Source organism: Ascaphus truei, chromosome 2 (genome assembly GCF_040206685.1).
Source record: "Ascaphus truei isolate aAscTru1 chromosome 2, aAscTru1.hap1, whole genome shotgun sequence".
NCBI lineage: Eukaryota > Metazoa > Chordata > Amphibia > Anura > Ascaphidae > Ascaphus > Ascaphus truei.
Window position 1 is genome coordinate 414,505,199 of NC_134484.1, and position 21,379 is coordinate 414,526,577.

At 42.0% G+C, this 21,379-nt stretch overlaps 1 protein-coding gene across 1 annotated transcript in view; it reads left to right on the plus strand.

The window, feature by feature from the left end:
* MALRD1 (MAM and LDL receptor class A domain containing 1) overlaps positions 1-21,379 on the plus strand; it is a 662,703-nt gene that overhangs the window by 266,987 nt on the left and 374,337 nt on the right. Inside the window, exons 17-19 of the mRNA XM_075588643.1 lie at positions 18,450-18,537; positions 19,231-19,407; positions 20,250-20,409. Of these exons, the coding sequence (XP_075444758.1) occupies positions 18,450-18,537; positions 19,231-19,407; positions 20,250-20,409 (425 nt within the window). The remainder of the gene's footprint in view (positions 1-18,449; positions 18,538-19,230; positions 19,408-20,249; positions 20,410-21,379) is intronic.

Genomic DNA, 21,379 nt, shown 5'->3' on the forward strand with positions numbered 1-21,379 from the left:
TACTGAAAATGGGGTGTAAAATTGAATGACTTGTCAAGCCAAGTATATTTCATAGACATAATTTTTTTTAGTACTATTTGTCCTAATTCAAATTATAGATGAGATGTGAATGCGCTTCCTTGTAAATGCAATCCTTAGAGGATGTTTTACATTAACATACAACGTTTGTTTCAGATGGCAATTCATTTGACAATGGTCAACACATATCCCCCTTTGAAATCCAATTACAAAGATTTACCAAAAGCCTAAAAATACACTGCAAAAAGTAGATGGGAAATTGACCTGCTGCTAAATTTGCAGACAAGTTCAGTGATGCAGAACTGCAAAGATCAGCTTTGCAAAACAGTCTTGTTAAAAATGTCTTTCTATATTTGGAAACTATACTATTAAATGTTGCTTCATAAATACCATCTAGGCTTGTGATATTACCCACCTTGCCTGAATAGAAATATTTTCCTAACACAAGATAAAACAAAACCTTCTAGTAAGTTTTCTAAGACAAAACAAAACGTTGTAGTAATACAGAGAAAATATAACTGAGTACTGCTGCCTTTTCTCATATTTACCTTGCATTACTCCTTATTGGAGATGACAATGCCCACGACTAGGCAAATAAATAAATGTCCTATTATTTTTCATCCGTTGTTGGTTTAAACCTAAAGTATAGGTGGAGATGTATCAATGGAAAAAAAATGGTCATAAAAGTTTGTATTGACGCATTACTTCGTTGTATTGTATTATATTGTATTGTATGTCTTTATTTATATAGCTCCATTAATGTACATAGCGCTTCACAGTAGTAATACACGTGGTAATCAAATAAATAACAGATAATATAAATAACAGATCATGGGAATAAGTGCTTTAGACATAAAAGTAACATTAAGGAAGAGGAGTCCCTGCCCCGAGCAGCTTACAATCTAATTGGTAGGTAGGGAGAACGTACAGAGACAGTAGGAGGGAGTTCTGGTAAGTGCATCTTCAGGGGGCCCAGCTTTATGTATCATGTGTTCAGAATATCCACAGTGCTATTCATATGCTTCTTTAAGCAAGTGTGTCTTAAGTTGGGTCTTAAAGGTGGATAGAGAGGGTGCTAGTCGGGTACTGAGGGGAAGGGCATTCCAGAGGTGTTGGGCAGTCAGTGAAAAAGGTTTAAGGCGGGAGAGGGCTTTAGATACAAGGGGGTAGAAAGAAGACATCCTTGAGAAGAACGCAAGAGCCTGGATGGTGCATAACGAGAAATTAGGGCTGAGATGTAATGAGGGGCAGAAGAGTGTAAAGCTTTAAAAGTGAGGAGAAAAATGGAGTGTGAGATGCAGGATTTGATTGGAAGCCAGGAGAGGGATTTCATGAGGGGAGATGCTGAGACAGATCTAGGAAAGAGTAGAGTGATTCTGGCAGCAGCGTTTAGGATAGATTGTAGGGGAGACAGGTGAGAGGCAGGAAGGCCGGACTGCAGGAGGTTACAGTAATCAAGACGTGAGAGAATGAGGGCCTGAGTCAGAGTTTTAGCAGTCGAGCAACAGAGGAAAGGGCGTATCTTAGTTATATTGCGGAGGAAAAAGCGACAGGTTTTAGAAATGTTTTGAATGTGAGGGGCAAATGTGAGAGAGGAGTCGAGTGTGACCCCTAGGCAGCGTGCTTGGGCTACTGGGTGAATGATCGTAGTTCCAACAGTAATGTGGAAGGAGGTAGTAGGGCCAGGTTTGGGATGAAGTATGAGGAGCTCTGTTTTAGCCATGTTGAGTTTAAGGTGGCGGAGGGCCATCCAGGATGATATAGCAGAGAGACATTCAGAAACTTTATTTTGTACAGCAGGTGTAAGGTCGGGTGTTGAAAAGTATATTTGTGTGTCGTCAGCATAGAGGTGATAATTAAACCCAAAAGATGTTATTAGGTCACCTAGAGAGAGTGTGTACAGAGAAAAAAGAAGAGGTCCCAGCACAGAGCCCTGGGGTACCCCCACAGAGAGATCAATAGAGGAGAAGGAGGTGTTAGCAGAAGAGACACTGAAAGTACGATGGGAGAGGTAGGATGAGATCCAGGATAGAGTATGGAGAATGTGAAGGAGAAGAGGGTGGTCCACTATGTCAAATGCTGCAGAGAGGTCAAGTAATATGAGCAGAGTGTAATGACCCCTGTCTTTGGCAGCATGGAGGTCGTCAGTTATTTTAGTGAGGGCTGTTTCCGTGGAGTGAGCAGTGCCGAAGCCAGATTGTAGAGGGTCTAGGAGAGAATAGGTGTTGAGAAAATGGAGCAAGCAAGAGAATACAAGACGTTCAAGGAGTTTAGAGGCAAAAGGCAGGAGGAGGGAGACAGGTCGATAATTAGAAAGACAGGTAGGGTCAAACTTGATTCATTATATGTTTGCAGCAAATGTAAGAAAAAATAAATACAACTTTACGCTGCCTCAGACTTGATGGATTTTTGTCACGCGTGAGATGCAAAGTTTGATACATCTCATAACAATCTGTGGGCCTCATGCAGAGAGCATAGAATTTTAAAATTGGCGAATTTCATAAAAAGTAGCTTTTTTGGAGAGTTTTATTCTCCATATGCAGAAAAGTGCGAATTCTGCTATGTTTAACATAGATGCGTGTGGCGAGTTTAAATTGGCGAGATGCGCGCTTCAGAAACGTGTAAAAACAAATTCGCGCCTTTTTTTTCCCCTTTACTATAGGCGGCGAGCGCCATCTTGCCATCTTTTCCTGGCGCGGCAAAAATGCGAGAATCGCGCCATTTTCTTGGCGCGAACAGCCGATACATGCCGTTCGCACCTCTCTGCATTCGGAGAGTTTTAAAAATGGCGAGATGGAGGTTCTCGCCAGCCGCGAGGCGAGTTTTAGCAATAGAAAAAACAAAATGGCGCGTTTTTCGTAACTCGCCATTTTCTGCCGGTTTCTGCGCGAAATTGTACAAAAAATGGCGGATTTCGAAATAACGATGCTCTCTGCATGAGGCCCTGTGTGTTATATGACTTCTCCCTAACTGGTGTGAAGACAGTCATACATAGACGCAAGATGAAAATGACGCAAATTTTGTTAATATCCTTCCACATTTGCCTTGCTACATCACCCCCACAAAATCTTTAAGAGTTGAATAAATTAGTTGAAAAACATTAGATATTACAGAAATAAACTTACTTTCTGTTAAGTCCAGCGGGACTTGAGCCTGCAGCATTTACACCAGTGTGCCTTTTAGTTTCTGTTGTTGCTGCTTCAGTCTCATTGGCTTGCTATTTAAGCCAGCAAGCTTCTGTGGCCAGATCAAATGGCCTTTTGCCATTGCTTTCTCCATGAGCCGTCTGACCTGTTGCCTGACCATCCACTTGTTATACATTCTTGATTGCTGCCTACGTTTGCCTGACCCTCATTTGCCTGACTAATCTTTCTGCCTGCCATCTGCCTTGACCCTAACCTGTTTGCTCTCTGCTGCCCTGACCCTGGACTGCCTGATTTCAGAACACCTGCCTACTCCAGCCATTGGGATCCTCTCTCTGCCTCAAGCCCAACAACACGTTCCTACTATTTTCATAGGGTTCTTATGGAGCCAAGTTCAATAATAGCCAGACCATTTTAATTTAATATTTAACATTCAAGGAATCCATTTCCACAGCCTCAGTACCACAGTAGCGTAAATAAGATATGGTTCCTATTAGAAAAGGGCACTAGATCACAATCAGGGAACTATAGACATGTAAGCCTGACAACAATAGTAGTGAAGCTACCAGGAGGTTTAATAAGTGATAACATTAAGGAATACCTATTGCATAACAAAGTTATTAGTATTAGTACTTATGGATTTATGAGCGACAGGTAATGTCACACTAACCTTATTAGTTTTTTGAGGAGGTAAGTAGAAATGTAGATCGGGACAAGACAATTAATTTGATACATTTTGATACACCAGAGGTTAGTGGGAAAAAAAAGAAGGAAATTGGTCTGGGTGATAATATTTGCACCTGGATTGAAAACTGGCTGAAGGACAGGCAGGAGAGTTGTCGTAAATGGAACCTTTCAGATTGGGCTAAAGTTGGAAGTGGAGTTCGGTACTGGGGCCACGGTTTTCTAACTGGTTTCTTAATGACCTTGAGTTTGGCATAGAGAGCACAGTCTCCGTCTTTACTGATGACCCTAAATTGTGTAAGGTGGTAAAATCAGAGCAGGATGTTATTTGAGAAAATGAGAGATGGAGACAGCACAGCCTAATGTGATGCCAAACCACACATAGTGTGAGTGGAGGGGTGCTAGGGACTAAGGGGAAATGAACACATAAAGAGAAAGAATCCCTGTGAACAAGCACTCTTCCTCCAATGAAATAAAATAATAAATTGTTTAATGTAGAAAGGAAAAACAAAAAAGTTAAAACCTATTAGATGCGAGAGATACTAACCATCCTGTGCCAAGTGTAAATGGTACAGAGATACAAATGCCACGTATAAATGGCACTGATTAGTGTTCCTGTCTACTATAGACCAAGGGCAGACATTGGTAACTACCACAGGTCAGAATGTTGTACACTCTTAAATACCTAACCCTGAGGCGGGAATGTGAATCACTGTACATATGGTATATATATATATATGTCACTGCATATAGTGACGTGGTAGTAATCTACAGATCTAATTCGAATCCCTTACAGTGGTAAACCACCCACTTGAGCAAACAGCCCCATAGACCACTGGGTTGACCCACTAATAGGGGAGAAAGATCATGTAGATAACCATAATGTAATGGGTTAAACACTGCTACCACTGTTCATGCAGTAGCTTGCTGTGATACAGATCTTATGAATCTTAAAGATCTTATCTCTCTTCTTAATGACAATCAAAGAGAATCAGGACATGGCCCCTTTGCAAGTCTTGGTCCAAAAAGTAAATTCACTCCACAGTCCACTACCAGCTCTAACATTGATGTATTAATCAAATTTGTGACACATGATTTAGAACAGATGCAGAAAAGAGGGGGGTCCAACAACATGAGCCAGGATGAAAAACAGGCCCTCAAAGATTTGTCGGATATGAGAGGAGTAGTCATAAAACTCTCTGACAAGGGGGGCAATATTGTCCTCCTTGATGAAACAAAATACATCCAAGAAAATCTAAGAATCTTGAGTGACAAAGATTGTTATGAGGTGTTACCCTCAGACCCCACCATAGCATACTGTAAGATTCTGAGATCCATCCTACAACAGGGTTTGACCAATAAAGTTATAAGTCAAAAAGAATTTGATTTTATGATGGTCAAACACCCAAAGGTAGCAACTTTTTATACCATACCTAAGTTGCATAAGGATCCCCAGAAACCCCCAGGGAAACCGATAGTGTCAGGCATTGGTTCCTTAGTAGAACATGCCAGTACATATCTGGACACTATTCTGAGGCCATTCGTAACCCACCTCCCGTCCTATACAAAGGATACGACCGGTGTTCTACGTAAATTGGATGGTGTGGAGGTAACGGAGAACATTTTCTTAGCATGACTTGACGTAGAATCTTTGTATACGAGTATACAGCATGAGGTGAGTATACGGGCAGTAAGACACTTTCTGAGGGCCAGAGGGGTGGATCTCATTAATCATAATGAATTTGTAATAGATCTCTTACAGTATTTTTTAAAGCATAACAATTTCCTGATTAACGGGAAAACCTACCACCAACTCCAGGGAACGGCGATGGGGACAACTTGTGCCCCAACGTACGCAAATATCTACCTGGGTTGGTGGGAGGAATGTGAGGTTTTCACCAATGAGATGCAGGATTTCACACAGTACATTGACATATGGTCGCGGTACATCGATGATGTGCTGCTCCTTTGGAGTGGCACACCAGATCAGTTTCACGCATTTGTTCAGAAATTGAACATTAATGATTATATTAACACACATTCCCAGCTAGCTCAAACTCCCACACCCACCACATGATGAATATATATTTTTTGTCTGACTGGTAGCAGTCAATTGGAGGCTGTGCCACCTCCCCCCAGAGCTCACTCCTCCTCCTTCCCCTTTTTAACTTGGGAGTTCATTTCATTTGCTGCAGGAACAAGACCTATTATGGTTCTTCCCCTCTTACAGAGGTAAAAGGAAGGGTTCACAGTATAGTGTAGTGTAGGACCTGCATTAATTTGGTTATACCTTGACGTTGGTATGCAGGCTTATGACGCTTTGGCCAAAGGGTTAACCAAATAATCAAGTATTTAATATTATTATTATTATTGAAGTATTTTACTTTATACATTTCATCGTATATGTTTGTCAATGGGATGTAGCATTGGGCACCCCCTGTCTCTTGTTGCATTAATGATTATTACCTGAAATTGACCAGTGAAATTGATGTGGCTCAAATTACTTTTTTGGACCTACTTATTAAGAAGAAATCTGAAGGCAGTTTACACTGGCGACACACTTTATTCGAGCTCGGCTAGTCCCACGAATTCGGGTATACTCGGGTGTATTGAGGTTTGTGACTGTTTTCTGCCCGAGTGCATTGCGTTATTTTCCAGGCAGGGATTGAAGCATTTTATTCCCGCTGGCTGCAATACTGCACAGTATATATATCAGTATATATATATATATATATACTGCATTACAATTCGTGAATTTATGCCATCTGGTAGACACGCGAAGCATTGCAGCCTATTAAATCCTAATCATTATCATTTAACAGGTCAGCCAGGCATGAACCGTGGCTGGGAAGGCAAACGCAACGGGGCTTGTCAGAGGTGAGGAGCGGCGCATTCCAGGTATCTGCCAGGTACATACTGGGTATTTGCTCGAATAAAGTGTGTCGCAGCAGTAACTACAGCTGTGCATACGAAGGCCACAGCAACTAATAATCACCTTTTGGCCACTAGCCACCATCCGAGATCTCTCATAAATGGTATCCCAAAGGGACAATTTCTTAGAGCCAAGAGAAATTGTTCTAGTGAACCCCTGTTTGAACAAGAGGCCAGTATCATGAAATCTAACTGTAAGACCAGCATCAACAAAGCATATGTGAGAGCCAAAAAAACATCACGTGACTTCTGTAGGGTTCAGGTCCCACCAGACAATGTGGGAAACAACCTATACGTATTATAGGCACATACAGCAGACAATGGCACAGTATTCGTGATATCATAAACCGCCATTGGCACATTTTTCTGGAAGACGATGATTTAAAGGAAACCCTAAACATCAATGCGTCAATTACATATAGGAGACTACAGAATCTATCCAATATGTTGGTCCAGAGTCACTATGTGGCACCCATTACACACACATGGCTACGCTCCAAAACTATGGGCTCCTATGCATGTGGATTGTGCAAGGGGTGCAAGTTTATGAACCCCTCTAAAAAATTCTGGAATTGGGACAAGGCTAAGAAATTTAACATCCATAAATTCATAAACTGTAAACCATTGGAGTGGTGTATCTGGCGACGTGTGTGGCAAGACCACGAGACAACTGAGAAGGCCTGTGTTAGAACATGTGGGTACCATCAGAAAGGAAATTGATATGCCCGTGGCAAGACATGTCACAAGGTTTCACAACAGTGACACTTCCTCTATATCATTCCAGGGGATTGATCACATCATACTTGGGGCCAGACGTGATGACTTGGACACTTTGCTGCTCAGATGTGAAGCTACCTATTAGGAACCCAGTCACCACACGGTCTCAATGAAGGCTTTGGGTATACAACCTTTTTATGATTTAGACAGAGTTATGATCCAAGGTACATATAGGACTAGTTGTCTTTTGGCCACTGTAATAGTATTCCCTATTGGTACTCATCACATTATGTATGGTGCTTTATTTACACAGTGCAGCATTAATATATAAGGTTGATACTTTTTCCAGGTATGTCTATCCAGTGTATGTCTACAGCTTCCCCTAGTCTGCAGTGTATTCTATGGCAACAGGGGTATCTGTGCATACTTAGAGCTGTGTCCACATTTACATACTTACTGTAGTATCACTAATCACCTATTTGGCAGTGGCCTCTCATCTGCAACTGTAGCACAATATCTTTTTATCTCTGTATTTATGAGGCTTTTCCAGGTTTTTATGTCAGTCACTCCTGTGTTATTTATTGACAGGTTGTGACTGTTTTTAATGTGTTCATTAAAGTGGACGCAAGCCCTGCCCCCCACCACCCACTAGCTGATTTGGGCTGCTGTGGTTGGACCATGGTTAGCCAATCACAGCCTCTAAACGGGTACTTAGGGAGCAGGGGATGTGGCGCCCACCCACCCCAGACGAAGTCCCCATGTAGCACGAAACGTATGTCGGGTATTGATGACGCTGTGTCTCTGACGTCATGAGATGCGACCACAGCGCTAAGCTGTGGTGTCTTTACTATTCATCGGATTTCCTGTTTGTTCCATTAGCCCCTGTGACTACCGCTTTTGCATGCTGTTAGGCAGTTAAACTAGTTGTGGGCACCAGGAAGCACCCACTAGCTAGTTGTTTGTGTGTGTGTGTTATACAACATTACTTTATTGGTTGGGTTCACTGTCTCCATCTATGAGTGACATTCAGTGAGGCAGTGCTGAGTTCCAGCCCTTATATGCTAGCACACATTCTTATGCATACTGTATGTTCTGTGCCTAGTTGTTCACAGCAAGCTACTGCATGAACAGGGGTAGCAGTGTTTAACCCATTACATCATGGTTACCTGTGCTTAGTTGTTCACAGCAAGCTACTGCATGAACAGTGGTAGCAGTATTTAACCCATTACATTATGGTCATCTACATGATCTTTCTCCCCTATTAGTGGGTCAACCCAGTGGTCTATGGGGCTGTTTGCTCCAAGTGTGTGGTTTACCACTGTAAGGGATTAGAATTAGATCTGTAGATTACTACCACATCACTATATGTAGTGACATATATATACCATATGTACAGTGATTCACATTCCCGCCTCAGGGTTAGGTATTTAAGAGTGTATAACATTCTGACCTGTGGTAGTTACCAATTTCTGCCCCGGGTCTATAGTAGACAGGAACACTAATCAGTGCCATTTACACGTGGCATTTGTATCTCTGTACCATTTACACTTGGCACAGGATGGGTAGAATCTCTCGCATCTAATAGGTTTTAACTTTTTTGTTTTTCCTTTCTACATTAAACAATTTATTATTTTATTTCATTGGAGGAAGAGTGCTTGTTCACAGGGATTATTTCTCTTTATGTGTTCAGGATGTTATTTCTCTACAGAAGGACTTGGATAAATTGGAATAGAAGAGTCACCAAATTGATAAACGGAATGGAATGACTGATTTATGAGGAAAGGATAGCTACATGTAAATTAGATTTGTGTACATTAGAAAATATGCATCTAAGAATGGATATGATAACTATTTACAAATATACTCAGGGTCAATACAAGGAACTCGCAAGAGAACTATTCATCTCAAAGACAGTACAAACAATACTGGGTCATCCCTTGCGATTTTGAGATTGGAGGAAGGTGATTTCACCAGCTAGGGTTTTCTTTACAATAAGGGAGGTTAAAATAGGAAATGTATTACCCATGGTGACAGTGATGGCAGATGCAATAGATATATTTAAGAAAAGGTTACAGAGATATACAGTACCAAATAAGTAAACATACGAAGGATGTTGATCTCGAAAGAGATATGATTGTCATTACTGGAGTCAGGAAGGAATTGACTTTTCTCATTATGAGACATAATTGGATGATATTTTACTAGGGTTTATTTGGTTTGCCTTCCTCTGGATAAATATACTGCTGCGGCCAAGTTTATTCGAGCATTTGCCCGTTCTTGGCCGCAGCAGTAGCCTGGCGCGCGCCCGAGTGTGACGGGCGCGCGCCGAAGCAGCGGAAGAGCGCCCTCCGATCGGGGCGCTCTCCCTACCGCTGCCGGGTCCGCCGGGTCCCCCGGAACCCCCTGCCGCCATCCCGCACATCGCGGGACACCAGGGCTCCCTCGGGGAGCCCTGGACGCGCGTGCAGGGGGTGCTGGCTCCCGAAGACGCGTGACCGCGCGTCTATGACGCGCGGCACGCCGAGGGGCGGCCACTAGCAAGCCGGGAAATCTCCCGGCTTGCGGAACCGGCCACACTTTAATAAAGTGTGTCGGTAGTGTACTGTAAATACAAGTATAGGATGAGTATCTTTGTCATTTAAATTTAACATAGGTTGAACACGATGAACATATGCATTTTTTTTAAAAAAAATTGCAATTTGTTATGGCGAAAAGGATTTAATTCTGAGCTATTTTACAATTAGTAGATAATACAGTGAACACATCGATTAATATTCTATGCTGTTAAAATAGCTAGTAATCTTTGTATTTGATATATATATATATATTTTTTTTTTTTAACTTTCTTTTTATTGGTTTTTGCATGTATATCATACAATCAAAATATAGTTGCCGTAACAGGGTAGACAAAATCCATTCAGGACATACAACATTTAACAGAAAAAGGGATGGGAGGACAACAAGACATGAACTAAAGGGGGGTGGTGGCGGGGTTTAGAGAAGGGGATGCCAAGACTCTTCCTATTTTCGTCGACTTGGTGATCGCCATTCACTCTTTCCATTTTGCTTATATCCACATGTGCTGATGTACCCGCTTTTTACTAGATCCCTGTAGGGGGGCCTACTGTCATTTCTCCGCATCTTGTCCACATCCGTCACTGTGCATTCAAGGAGAACTCACTTTATCCTATTAAAGCCAAATGGTGGCATTGCTAGCCCCTGGAATATCTGTCTGAGCTAGCCAAGGCAGCCAGACCTTTTGAAAATTTGAGCCAGTGTCATTAACCAAACTCGTTAACTTTTCCATCTGGCAAACAAACCAAATTCTGTTTCTGATTTTTTCTATTGATGGAATTGCATTCTGGTTCCACAATGCTGTGGTCTCGCACCTCATAGCCGTTGCAAAATGTGCTATTAATTTGTTCCCTGTTCTTGATACTTCGTCTGTGGGTTTGCTTAATAGGAACAGCCACGGGTCTAGCTGAATTTGGAGGCCCAATATCCTCTGTTGCCAATCACGAATCTGACTCCAAACGGGTACAATTTTCGGGCAGGACCACAGCATGTACACCAGATCTCCCTGTTCCCCGCACTGCCTAGGACAGAGCGGGGAAGAGCCTGAAACAAATTTAGCCAGTATAACTGGAGTGAGATACCACCTTAACAAAACTTTATATGAGTTCTCCTTCAATGTCGTGCAGATGGAACTACTGGCCGCAGCCTTAAATATTTCTGTCCAGTCCTTGTCATCTAGTGGCCCCTGTAAATCTGACTCCCATTGACTCCTTAATCTGGGTCTGTGTGTCGTCCTTGTCAGCACTGACCTCATCTCTGTACAGAGCAGACATCAGTCCCCGCATGTCAGTGCCCCGCAAAATTCGTTAACGGTGATCTCACCAAGTGGTTATTGTAAAATGCCCGGACCTGGAGGTACCTAATAAATTCTGTGTTAGGGATGTCTTTTTCCGACTTTAATTGGTCAAATGATTTGATGGTATTTCTACCCTCCAGGTCCTTCAGTCTTCTAAACCCTAATTGATGCCAAAGCGTAAAATTCTTACCCTCTAGCCCAGGAGCAAAATCTGGGTTGTCATACAACGGGGCTATTAAAGTGTGTTTTGAGGTCAATTAGCAATTACTTTTGGCTGTTTCCCAGACCAACACTGATTTGAGCACGGAGGTTAGAGGCTCCTTTATGTCCCTTACTCTTTTCTTCGGGTACCAAATTAGATCCCTGAACTCCAGCGGGGCGCACAACTCCCTCTCCAGTGCCACCCACCTTCGCAGCTCTGGGTCTCCATTCCACTGTGTAATTTGGCACAATTGCGCCGCTTTATAATAGGACAACAAGCATGGCACTGCTAGTCCTCCAGCTTCCCTAGGTTTTTGCATAATTTTTGCACTTATCCGTGTTTGTTTACCCCTCCAGATACATTTTGTTATTGAATTTTGTAACTCTTTGATCTCAGATCTCACCACAGGTATCGGAAGAGTCTGGAACAGATATAGTAGCCGGGGGAGGATGTTCATCTTTACACTGTAGATTCTGCCTATCCACGAAATACCATATGCTGACCAGTCTTTCAGTTCCTTCTTTAGAGTCCTCAATAGACTGGGATAATTCGCTTGGTATAGGGATTCTATCTTTTTTGTGATATGCACCCCCAGATATTTTATGGATTTGGACTGCCATTTAAACTCGAAGTTGAGTTCTATTAGTTTTTCTATCTCTCGTGGGATGTTCAAACTAAACGCCTCTCATTTTGTCTGATTTATCTTGAAGCCAGAGATCCGATTAAACCTTCCCAAAAGCTCAAACAGGTTAGGTAGGGAGGTGAGCGGTTTTGTTATCGTCAGAATAATATCGTCCGCATACAAAGCCACTTTGTGTTCTTGTGAGTGGATTTGTACTCCAGTTATATCTGGATTGCTATGTATTTGTGCTGCTAGTGGTTCGATGCATAAGGCAAAAAGCAAGGGTGATAGTGGGCATCCTTGTCTCGTACCACTTTTGATTCGAAACAACTCTGAGGGGAAACCCTGGTGAATCACCCTCACTGCTGGAGCTGTGTATATCGCTTTTATCGCCCTTAGGATTTTATCCCCGAACCCAAATGCCCCAAGCGTGGACTCCAAGTATGGCCAGTCTATCCTGTCAAAGGCTTTCTCCGCGTCCAGGCTCAACAACAGGCTCCGGACCTTGTTGGCATCAACAAAGTCAATTATATCTACAATACTTCTGGTATTGTCGGCCGCTTGTCTATCTCTAATAAAGCCAACCTGGTCCGGGTGGATCAGCCTAGGCAGGACAGCGCTTAACCGGTTGGCCAGTAATTTAGAATATATCTTAACATCCGAATTGATCAGTGATATCGGGCTAAAACTTTGGCAATTTGTGGGATCTTTGTCTTTTTTGTGAATCAAGGAGATCGACGCCTGGAGCATCTGCTCCGAGAAGGGCTCTCCCGCCAGGACCCCATTAAATAACCAAAGCATATGTGGGGCTAGGATACCTATAAATTTTTTATAGTAAAGATTGGAGAACCCATCCGGGCCCGGGGCTTTAGAGGACTTTAAGTTTTTGACAACTGCTGTTAATTCTTCTCGTGTAAAATCACTCTGTATTGCCTCGCGCTCCAATCTGTTCAGCCGTGGCAGTGCAGCATCTGCTAAAAATTCTTGCAGTATACCACTTGTCTTAACATTATGAACCACCTTCTCCCCGTTATAGAACTGTGCATAATACTTTTTAAACTCTTCCACTATATTTTTGGGGTTAGAGTATAACTCCCCTGTTTTGTCCTAATTGCTTGTATGTTGTCATTTGGTTGCCTATTGCGGAGTCTGTTAGCTAACATTGTGTCCGGCCTGTTGCCTTTCTCAAAAAAATTCCTCCGTGTCCAACTCAAATCCTTCTCGGCCCGGGATGTGAGGAGCAGGTTAAGCTCAATCCTTACATCCTTCAGCTCCTTTAATGTGTCTCCTCTACCTGATCGGCTATGTAATGTAGAGAGCTCATGTAACCTCTTATATAAATGTACCAATTTGGCGTCCCTTTGTTTTTTCCATCTAGCTGCTATGCTTATCAGCACCCCCCGCATCGTGGCTTTGTGAGCCTCCCACAACATTGTGTGGGATTCCACACTGCCTAGGTTGGTCTGGAAAAACTGAATGATCTCCTCCTTGACCGACTTCGTTAGATCTGGTATCTTAATCAACGATTCATTAAGTTTCCAGTTTGCTCCCGGGCTAACTGGACTAATTTGTGCGCATCGTAGCTCTATCGATGCGTGATCCGACCATGTAATGTCATGTATTTTGGTGTCGGAAATCTGTGGAACCAGTCTACTTGAAACAAAGAAGTGGTCAATCCTACTGTAACTGTCATGGGGATGGGAATAAAATGTATAACTACGCTCGCCTGGGTGCTGTTCCCTCCAGATGTCTACCAGGCACCCTTGCCTTAGGCCTTCCAGCAAAGGCCCATTGCCTGCTCATCTGTTTTTTTGCTGCTGTGGGGATCTATCTATTCGGGGGTCTATAACTATGTTGAAGTCACCCGCGAGGATCACATTCCCCTCTGCCCACCGTTGGAGTGTCTGGAAAAACTCATCGAAAAACTGAGGCTCATTTTCACAAGGCGCGTAGACGCAGGCTAACGTCACTTTACACTGCTGCAGGAGCCCTACCAGAATCAGATATCTCCCCTTACTGTCCCGTTTCACTCTCTCCACCTGGAAGGGGGATTTGTTATTGAATATGATAGCAACTCCCTTTTTCTTATCTTTAGCGGAGGACAGGAAGAACTGCCTATAGCTTTTGTCAAAGAATCCCGGGCTACTATGCATGCTACAATGTGTCTCCTGGAGGAAAACAACATCCGCGCCTCTCCATCTGAATTCGGAGAAGGCGATTTTACGCTTTTTTCAGGCTATTAAACCTTTAACATTTTGGGATATGAATGTTACAGCCATACTTTTGTGTTATGTGGATCGCTGTGTAAAAAGTAGAACCAGTTCCTACCCGGATTATATGGCACATAGTGGTGCTTGCATCTGCTTTTTCAACTCCTGCTGGTCTCCGCTCCTTCTCTGAGGGAATCTGGTATAGGGCGGGAAGGAAACAAAAGGGAAGGACAAGGAAAACAGACAACATAGACACATACACAGAGAACCGTAGTGGTCTCCAAGGACCTCAGGTTCAACGCCCGGAGGTATCTCCTCCTTCCAAGACCCTCCTCCCTCCCAGTCCAGTCCCATGGTCTCACTCGCCGACCATGAATTCCCGGGTCTTTGACGGGGTTGCGAGCTAGACCCACATTCCCGTCCCAACGGCGCATGCCTACGGGCAGGATTGGTGGTAGTCCTCTGCCCACCCGCCGGCAGCTACTGTCAATTTCAGCAAAACTTCCCTAAAACTCTAGGATGTCTAACTCAGCCTTAACCCTAGTCTAAAAACAGAAATAAACTGTGCGCTACTATCTATCTCCTTATAATTGAATACAGTGCAGTGACTAAACCATATATAAATAAAGTAAACCACAATACCACAGTGAATAAGTGATTAAATAATTAAATTATAACATAACCGTGTGGTTGATAAGGGCGTCTGCTGCTATAAACATTAGGGGTGGCTCAGCACCCCACACACTCTAAGAAATGGAAACAAAAAGAAAACAGCGCACAACGCCAAATAGTGAAGTAAGTAATAGAATGTATTACAATGTTAAAGGGGTAATAAATCTGCGTACATCAGATAGAAATAACATGTGCATTTAGTGCATAACACACTGGTTACCACTCTGTAGCTGTAAAACAGGACGGTCTGGCACTCAGCTGTCTCTGCAGGAGCCTCTATGATGGTTCTGGGGCATGGGATCCTTCATGCACTCCTCACACAGCAGGACGCTGCTCACAAGGGGATTCCTTTCAAGCAGCCTGGTAATACTGCAGATTCAGACACTTAGTGGGACCGCTCCTCAACCGGCGATATACTGCCTCCAGGGGAATTCCCCTACAGTCCCCCATGTCTCCTGTGTAGATTCGCTGCTTTTCCCAGCTGCTATGATCTTAGGGCAGTCCAGAGCTGTTGGAATTGCTCTGCAAACACTTCCGCAGCTGCAGGGGCTTACACAGCGTGCCACGATGCCGCTCCGTCACGTGGTGTAGCGGAGTGACGTCACAGTTCTCGTGGCAATGGAGGAATCAATAGGGAGGAAGAAGGAGAGTCCCTTACAGTCTCTTACCGGCGCAGAAATCACTCAGTTAGCACGGTGGCAGCCAATATAAGCTGATAGTGATACAAATCCAAAGGATGAATATAGGCAAAATTATGGCATTAATACATCCAACATGTTTCGTAGATCTAACTACTTCTTCAGGGAATAATTTGGCCATTACCCAGAGGTCTTCCCTGAAGAAGTAGTTAGGCAGCGATCCAGTGCGGCTGTCCCTTCAAAATTTACTTGGCGCACTCCCCCGCCTTCTCCTTCCACTTTTTGGCTGGTGTGGACACAGTCTCCCAGTCCGCTGATTGTGGAGGACGTATCTCTGGACTCCCCGGGTAAGTAGCCGCGTCTGTGATTCCCAGTTGTTTTAGGCATGCTGCTCCCTCTGGAAGGTGTTTCAGACCGTGGGATCGGCCATTTTTCACCACCACGAGGGCAAATTACTATTTTCCAGGATATCTCCCCAATAACCCTGACTAGAAGGAGCGCTCTGCAGCCTATCACAAAGGTGCTGCGGGACAAGGACATTAGATACAGATGGACATATGCATTTTATAACCAAATCTACTATGAAACTATTGTATGTAAAATTGAAAAAAAAAAGACAAGTACAAAAATTCAAATATTCATAAACATGACCCAATAAACAGAGCTACGAGGCGAGGAAAATGTATTCGGGGACAATACAAGGAGCTTTCAAAATAATTATTCATCCCTAAGGCAGTACAAAGACACAGAGTCATACCTTAAGGTTGGAAGAAAGGAGATTTCACCAGCAACAAAGGAAAGGGTTCTTTACAGTAAGGGCAGTTAAATGTGGAATTCATTAACCATGGAGACTGTGATGGCAGATACAATAGATATCTGCAATAAAAGGTTGAACATCTTTTTTTTAGAAAGGCAAAGTATACAGGGATATACCAAATAAGAAAACATGTGAAGGATGTTGATCCAGGGAGTAATCTGATTGACAATATTTGGAGTCAGGAAGGAATTTATTTTTCACTGTAAGAGATATCAGTAGATGATACAGTATTTCACTAGGGTTTTTTTGTTTGCCTTTCTCTAGATCAAAATACTGTAAGTATGGATATACGACAAAGTATCCGTTGTCTAAATTTATCATACAGTAGTTTGAACTTGATGGACGTATGTCTTTCAGCCTCATCTACTATGTGACTATGTAATAGAAAGGCAAAATGAACAGAGCAAAACAAATCTCCAATCAAAACAAGATTAACACACTGGCAAACTATGATTTGGCTGTCTTTGCACCGTAGAAGTCTGAGAAGCTATGGGTGGTGATTTTGGCTCTGCATCTTTTTGGATGGCGGGTACGGTGGGAAGACCACCGGGCCTTCACAGCATTGGGGCCTTGGGGCTTCATGGAGGGAGGTGGTGCTATACTCGCTCACGTGCCTGTGGCTGGGGTCAAACACTTCAGCAGCATGGCAGGGCTGCTGCCCTGTCCCTTGTGGATAATTAGTGGTTGCGCATACTGTGGAAAGGCTCCAGTCTAACTGCTACATATAGGCGGCACAGGGTAAAGTTGTGGTGGCAATTGCATTTACTGTGTGAGATGCTACAGTATACCTGTGCTTATGAAGAAATTGTCCTCTTTGGCACTGGTCACCCACGTATGGTGCACAGTGCAATAGGTAAATACATAAAGGAAACAGTGTAAAATATCAGGCAATATGCATCTTTCAATTTGATGTCCACAGAGTGATAGATATTTTATAATGAGTGAAATCAATAATAGAAACCCCAACTTCCAGGTCTTGATCATCTAGGTTGGTAGTAATGGTTGACGCAAAAAAGAGAAAAACAACAGGAAAACACCCTTTAAGTGGAAATCTTCTATAGCACCCCTTTGCCCATCTGTAGCAACCAGTGCAATAAGTTACACACAAACATGCTTGTGAAATTCAGACAGAGTCACACTTAGGCTAAATCCTCCTAGAGTTCAAAGCTCTTTGGTAGCCATTGATTGCAATTATACATATGACCGTTGCATCCGTCACATGGAAGTGAAAAGAGAAAGCAACATAGCATAGATCCACTATAACAATGAAACCACATAAAACAGATACCTGGAGTGCCACCCATACATTCTCCATTCTTTTGCACATTGTGTATAACTTTTGTATACCCCCAGTACTGTTTCAAGCTGGTCCTCCTCCTCTGCAGTCAGCGTTGTAGCTGGCGTCCGCATGTGGGTCCTGCTTTAGTGGCGGTGCCGAGCTCCTCATCCCTTCCTGCTTTTCAGCTGTGCTCCACCTTTCATCTTGACATCACGCACTCCTGCAGTAACGCGCGCTGATGATAGGCTGGCCCTCTGGGTCCTCTGCGCCTCCCTGCACTCTCATGTAGTAAGACCTTTGCTCCCCGGCTTTCTCAGCTGTCCAGCTGATCCTCTATCAGTACCGCAAGGCAATAAACACGGGCAACACTTGGAGAATGTTCACCCTACGCGTTTCACGAGATTGTCTCGCTTCCTCAGGGGGATAACCCGTATATCTGTGCTATTGTATGTTTTACAATACTGTTGTTCAAATTGTGTGATAGTGAGAGTGATGAAATTACAGTAGAAGATTGTTATATGTAAAAGAAAGATGGAATTGATAAGTACTTCTGTTTTCTATATTAGTATATTATTATTATTATTATTATTATTATTATATTAGAGCACATAAGCATAAACCAATATGTTTTTATTTTACTTTTAGCTATTAATCACAGGCATGGTAGGTGATGGCTTTACTGGAGACATTGGGATTGATGACCTATCATTTTTAGACTGCACACTATATAAGGGTAAGATGAAAGACTGCAATTTAATAGCTATTCAAATAAAAAAATCTGATTGTTTTGTTCCAGTTTTAGTTATAGTAACTATAATTTTGGGATGAATTAAGTAAAATAGCATCATACAAGTTATTCTTGTATTGGTTCTTTTATTGTGCAAAAATGAAAAAAAGATAAAAGACAACTGCTAAATGGAAGATTGGTACATATAAATAGATTTTATTATATTGATATGGCTTTTAGAGATGTGCCAATTCTTAAAATTTGCAGCATAAAATGCGTAGCTTTTTTTTTTTTTTTAATTATTGAATTTTTGCAATTCACAGTGCTAGGAATGTTGTGTTGCCTATTTTGTCCCTTTGTGTTAGAATATAGCGATGATGGCAGTGTATAAAGATGCACGTGACCTTGCTCATTATCTTTTTAAGCCTGGAAACATTTTTATTATTCAAAATCTGTTTTGTGAAAAATTGCAAAATTCACCTGTTTTGTAACCCTCCATGAAAATATGCACATCTCCAATGACATTTTATTTTTTCACATAATGAAGGAGATAACTTGACTAATATTTAACCATTATTATTATATTTATTTCAAATTAGTTACCAGTTCCATTAACCTCAACTACGACAACATTACCAATGCCTGCTTTGTCATGAGTACAATATTCAAGTACTGTACATTTAGATATTTTTTCCCCAGGTATTCTTCCTACATGGTCACCACCAGTTCCATTTACCTCAGCTACGGCAACACTACCTATCCACAACTGTACAGCTGAAGAATTTGCGTGTAGGTCCACTGGACAGTGCATACACATCACAAATATATGTGATTTCAGAGCAGACTGTTCAGATAATTCTGATGAATTCAATTGTGGTAAGTAAAAATAAAAGTTTACCAATTGTCAATTTACCAACATTATGATACATGATATCCCTCTTATTTAAAGAAGCAATCCAAGAATGCCATTGCTTTGGCATTTTTCTTATTATTATTTGTAACATAGAGTAGGATGGAAGCAGGGGGTTTCCGGAGCTGAAAGGAATGGGGGACACCCTGCTTCGAGATACTGCTTCGCTATTGCTCATACAGTACTATATATATATATAGTATATATATATATTAATAATATATATATATTATTAAAGATGGGGGCAAATGCTCACATATTGACAATATTCATTTTGTTCTCAACAAAAGAAATCCAAGACCAAAACAAATTGTGTTTTGGCAAAACCAAAATACCAATGTTTTAGAATTAAAATTGCACCTTAAATCCCAAATGTATTTAGAACTGAAACTACTATCAAAACACCAGTGCCCATCCTTAATTTGTATATATGCATTGATATACGGTGTTGCAAACATATGGATAGTAATTTGAGTCAAAATAATAGGATCTGTTCCCTTTGGGGAGCAGAATGCAGTAGACCTTTATCTCTCCCTTATTAGACTCATGGCATGCAAAATCACTTTCCATATCCTCACTGCACCTCTAGAAATGATTGTGGTTTGGCAATTGTCTAACAACCATGATGTCAAAGGTGATATTTTTGTTTATTTTTACAATAAAAAAAAAGAACAACAATTTCCAATTCTGGAATTACTGTCAAAAAGTATTCATCTCCTCTGATAGGGATCTAATCACCTTGTGCTTTAGATTTTTTTTTATGAAGGACGTTTCTTATATGTAAATATGTGCCTTCTTCATTTCTAAGCCACAGAACATTGTAGTTTTGAAAGCGGAAATACATGCCAATGGTTTCAACCAGAAGGAACATCATTTCGCAGAGACACTGCATTTCAGTGGGACATTGGTCAAGGAAGCAGTATTCATCCCGGAGAAGAAAGTCACAGGCCTCTAAAGGACCACACAATGTAAGTGCATTTATCATACTCAAACTTTAATATTGCAGTGTGAGTTTGGTAGATGCAAAGTACAGTATGTTGCAAGTGAGTTAAATGAAGGAGTGATAGTTTAAAATAATTAAGAAACAAAAAGAAGCAACAATTAAGCAGTTACAAAGTTCTTGGTTTCTGCATTATTACCAAATTAGTGCCATCATAGTAAGTATGTATGTACTGTATGTGTGTCTTTATACTGTATAGCGACAGTACAGTATGTACATAGCGCTTCACAGTAGTGATACATGTGACAATCATATAAATAACAAATAACTACAAATAACAGATCATGGGAATAAGTGCTTCAGACAAAAAAGTTACATTGTGGAAGAGGAGTCCCTGCTCCAAAGAGCTTACAATCTAATTGGGAGCGAGAACGTACAGAGACAGTAGGAGGACACTCTGGTAAGTGCGTCTGCAGGGGGCCAAGCTTTATGTATCGTGTATAGTATTAGCCACGGTGCTACTCATATGCTTCTTTAAGCAAGTGTGTCTTATGCTAGGTCTTAAAGGTGGATAGAGTGGGTGCTAGTCGGTTATTGAGGGAAGGGCATTCCAGAGGTGTGGGGCAGTCAGCTAAAATGGTTTAAGGCGAGAGAGGGCTTTAGATACAAAGGGGGTAGAGAGAAGACATCCTTGAGCAGAACGCAGGAGTCGGGATGGTGTATAGCGAGAAATGTAAGGAGGAGCAGAAGAGTGTAAAGTTTTAAAAGTGAGGAGGAAAATTGAGTGCGTGATACGGGACTTGATAGGAAGCCAGGAGAAAGATTTCAGCAGGGGAGACACCGAGACTGATTTCGGAAAGAGTAGAGTGATTCTGGCAGCAGCATTTAGGGGAGACGTATATTTATGTCGAATACCTTTTAGTGGTGAAGCACTTGCGCAATTATACTATTGAACACAAGAGTCGGAATGGTGCATAGCAAGAAATTAGGGCTGAGAT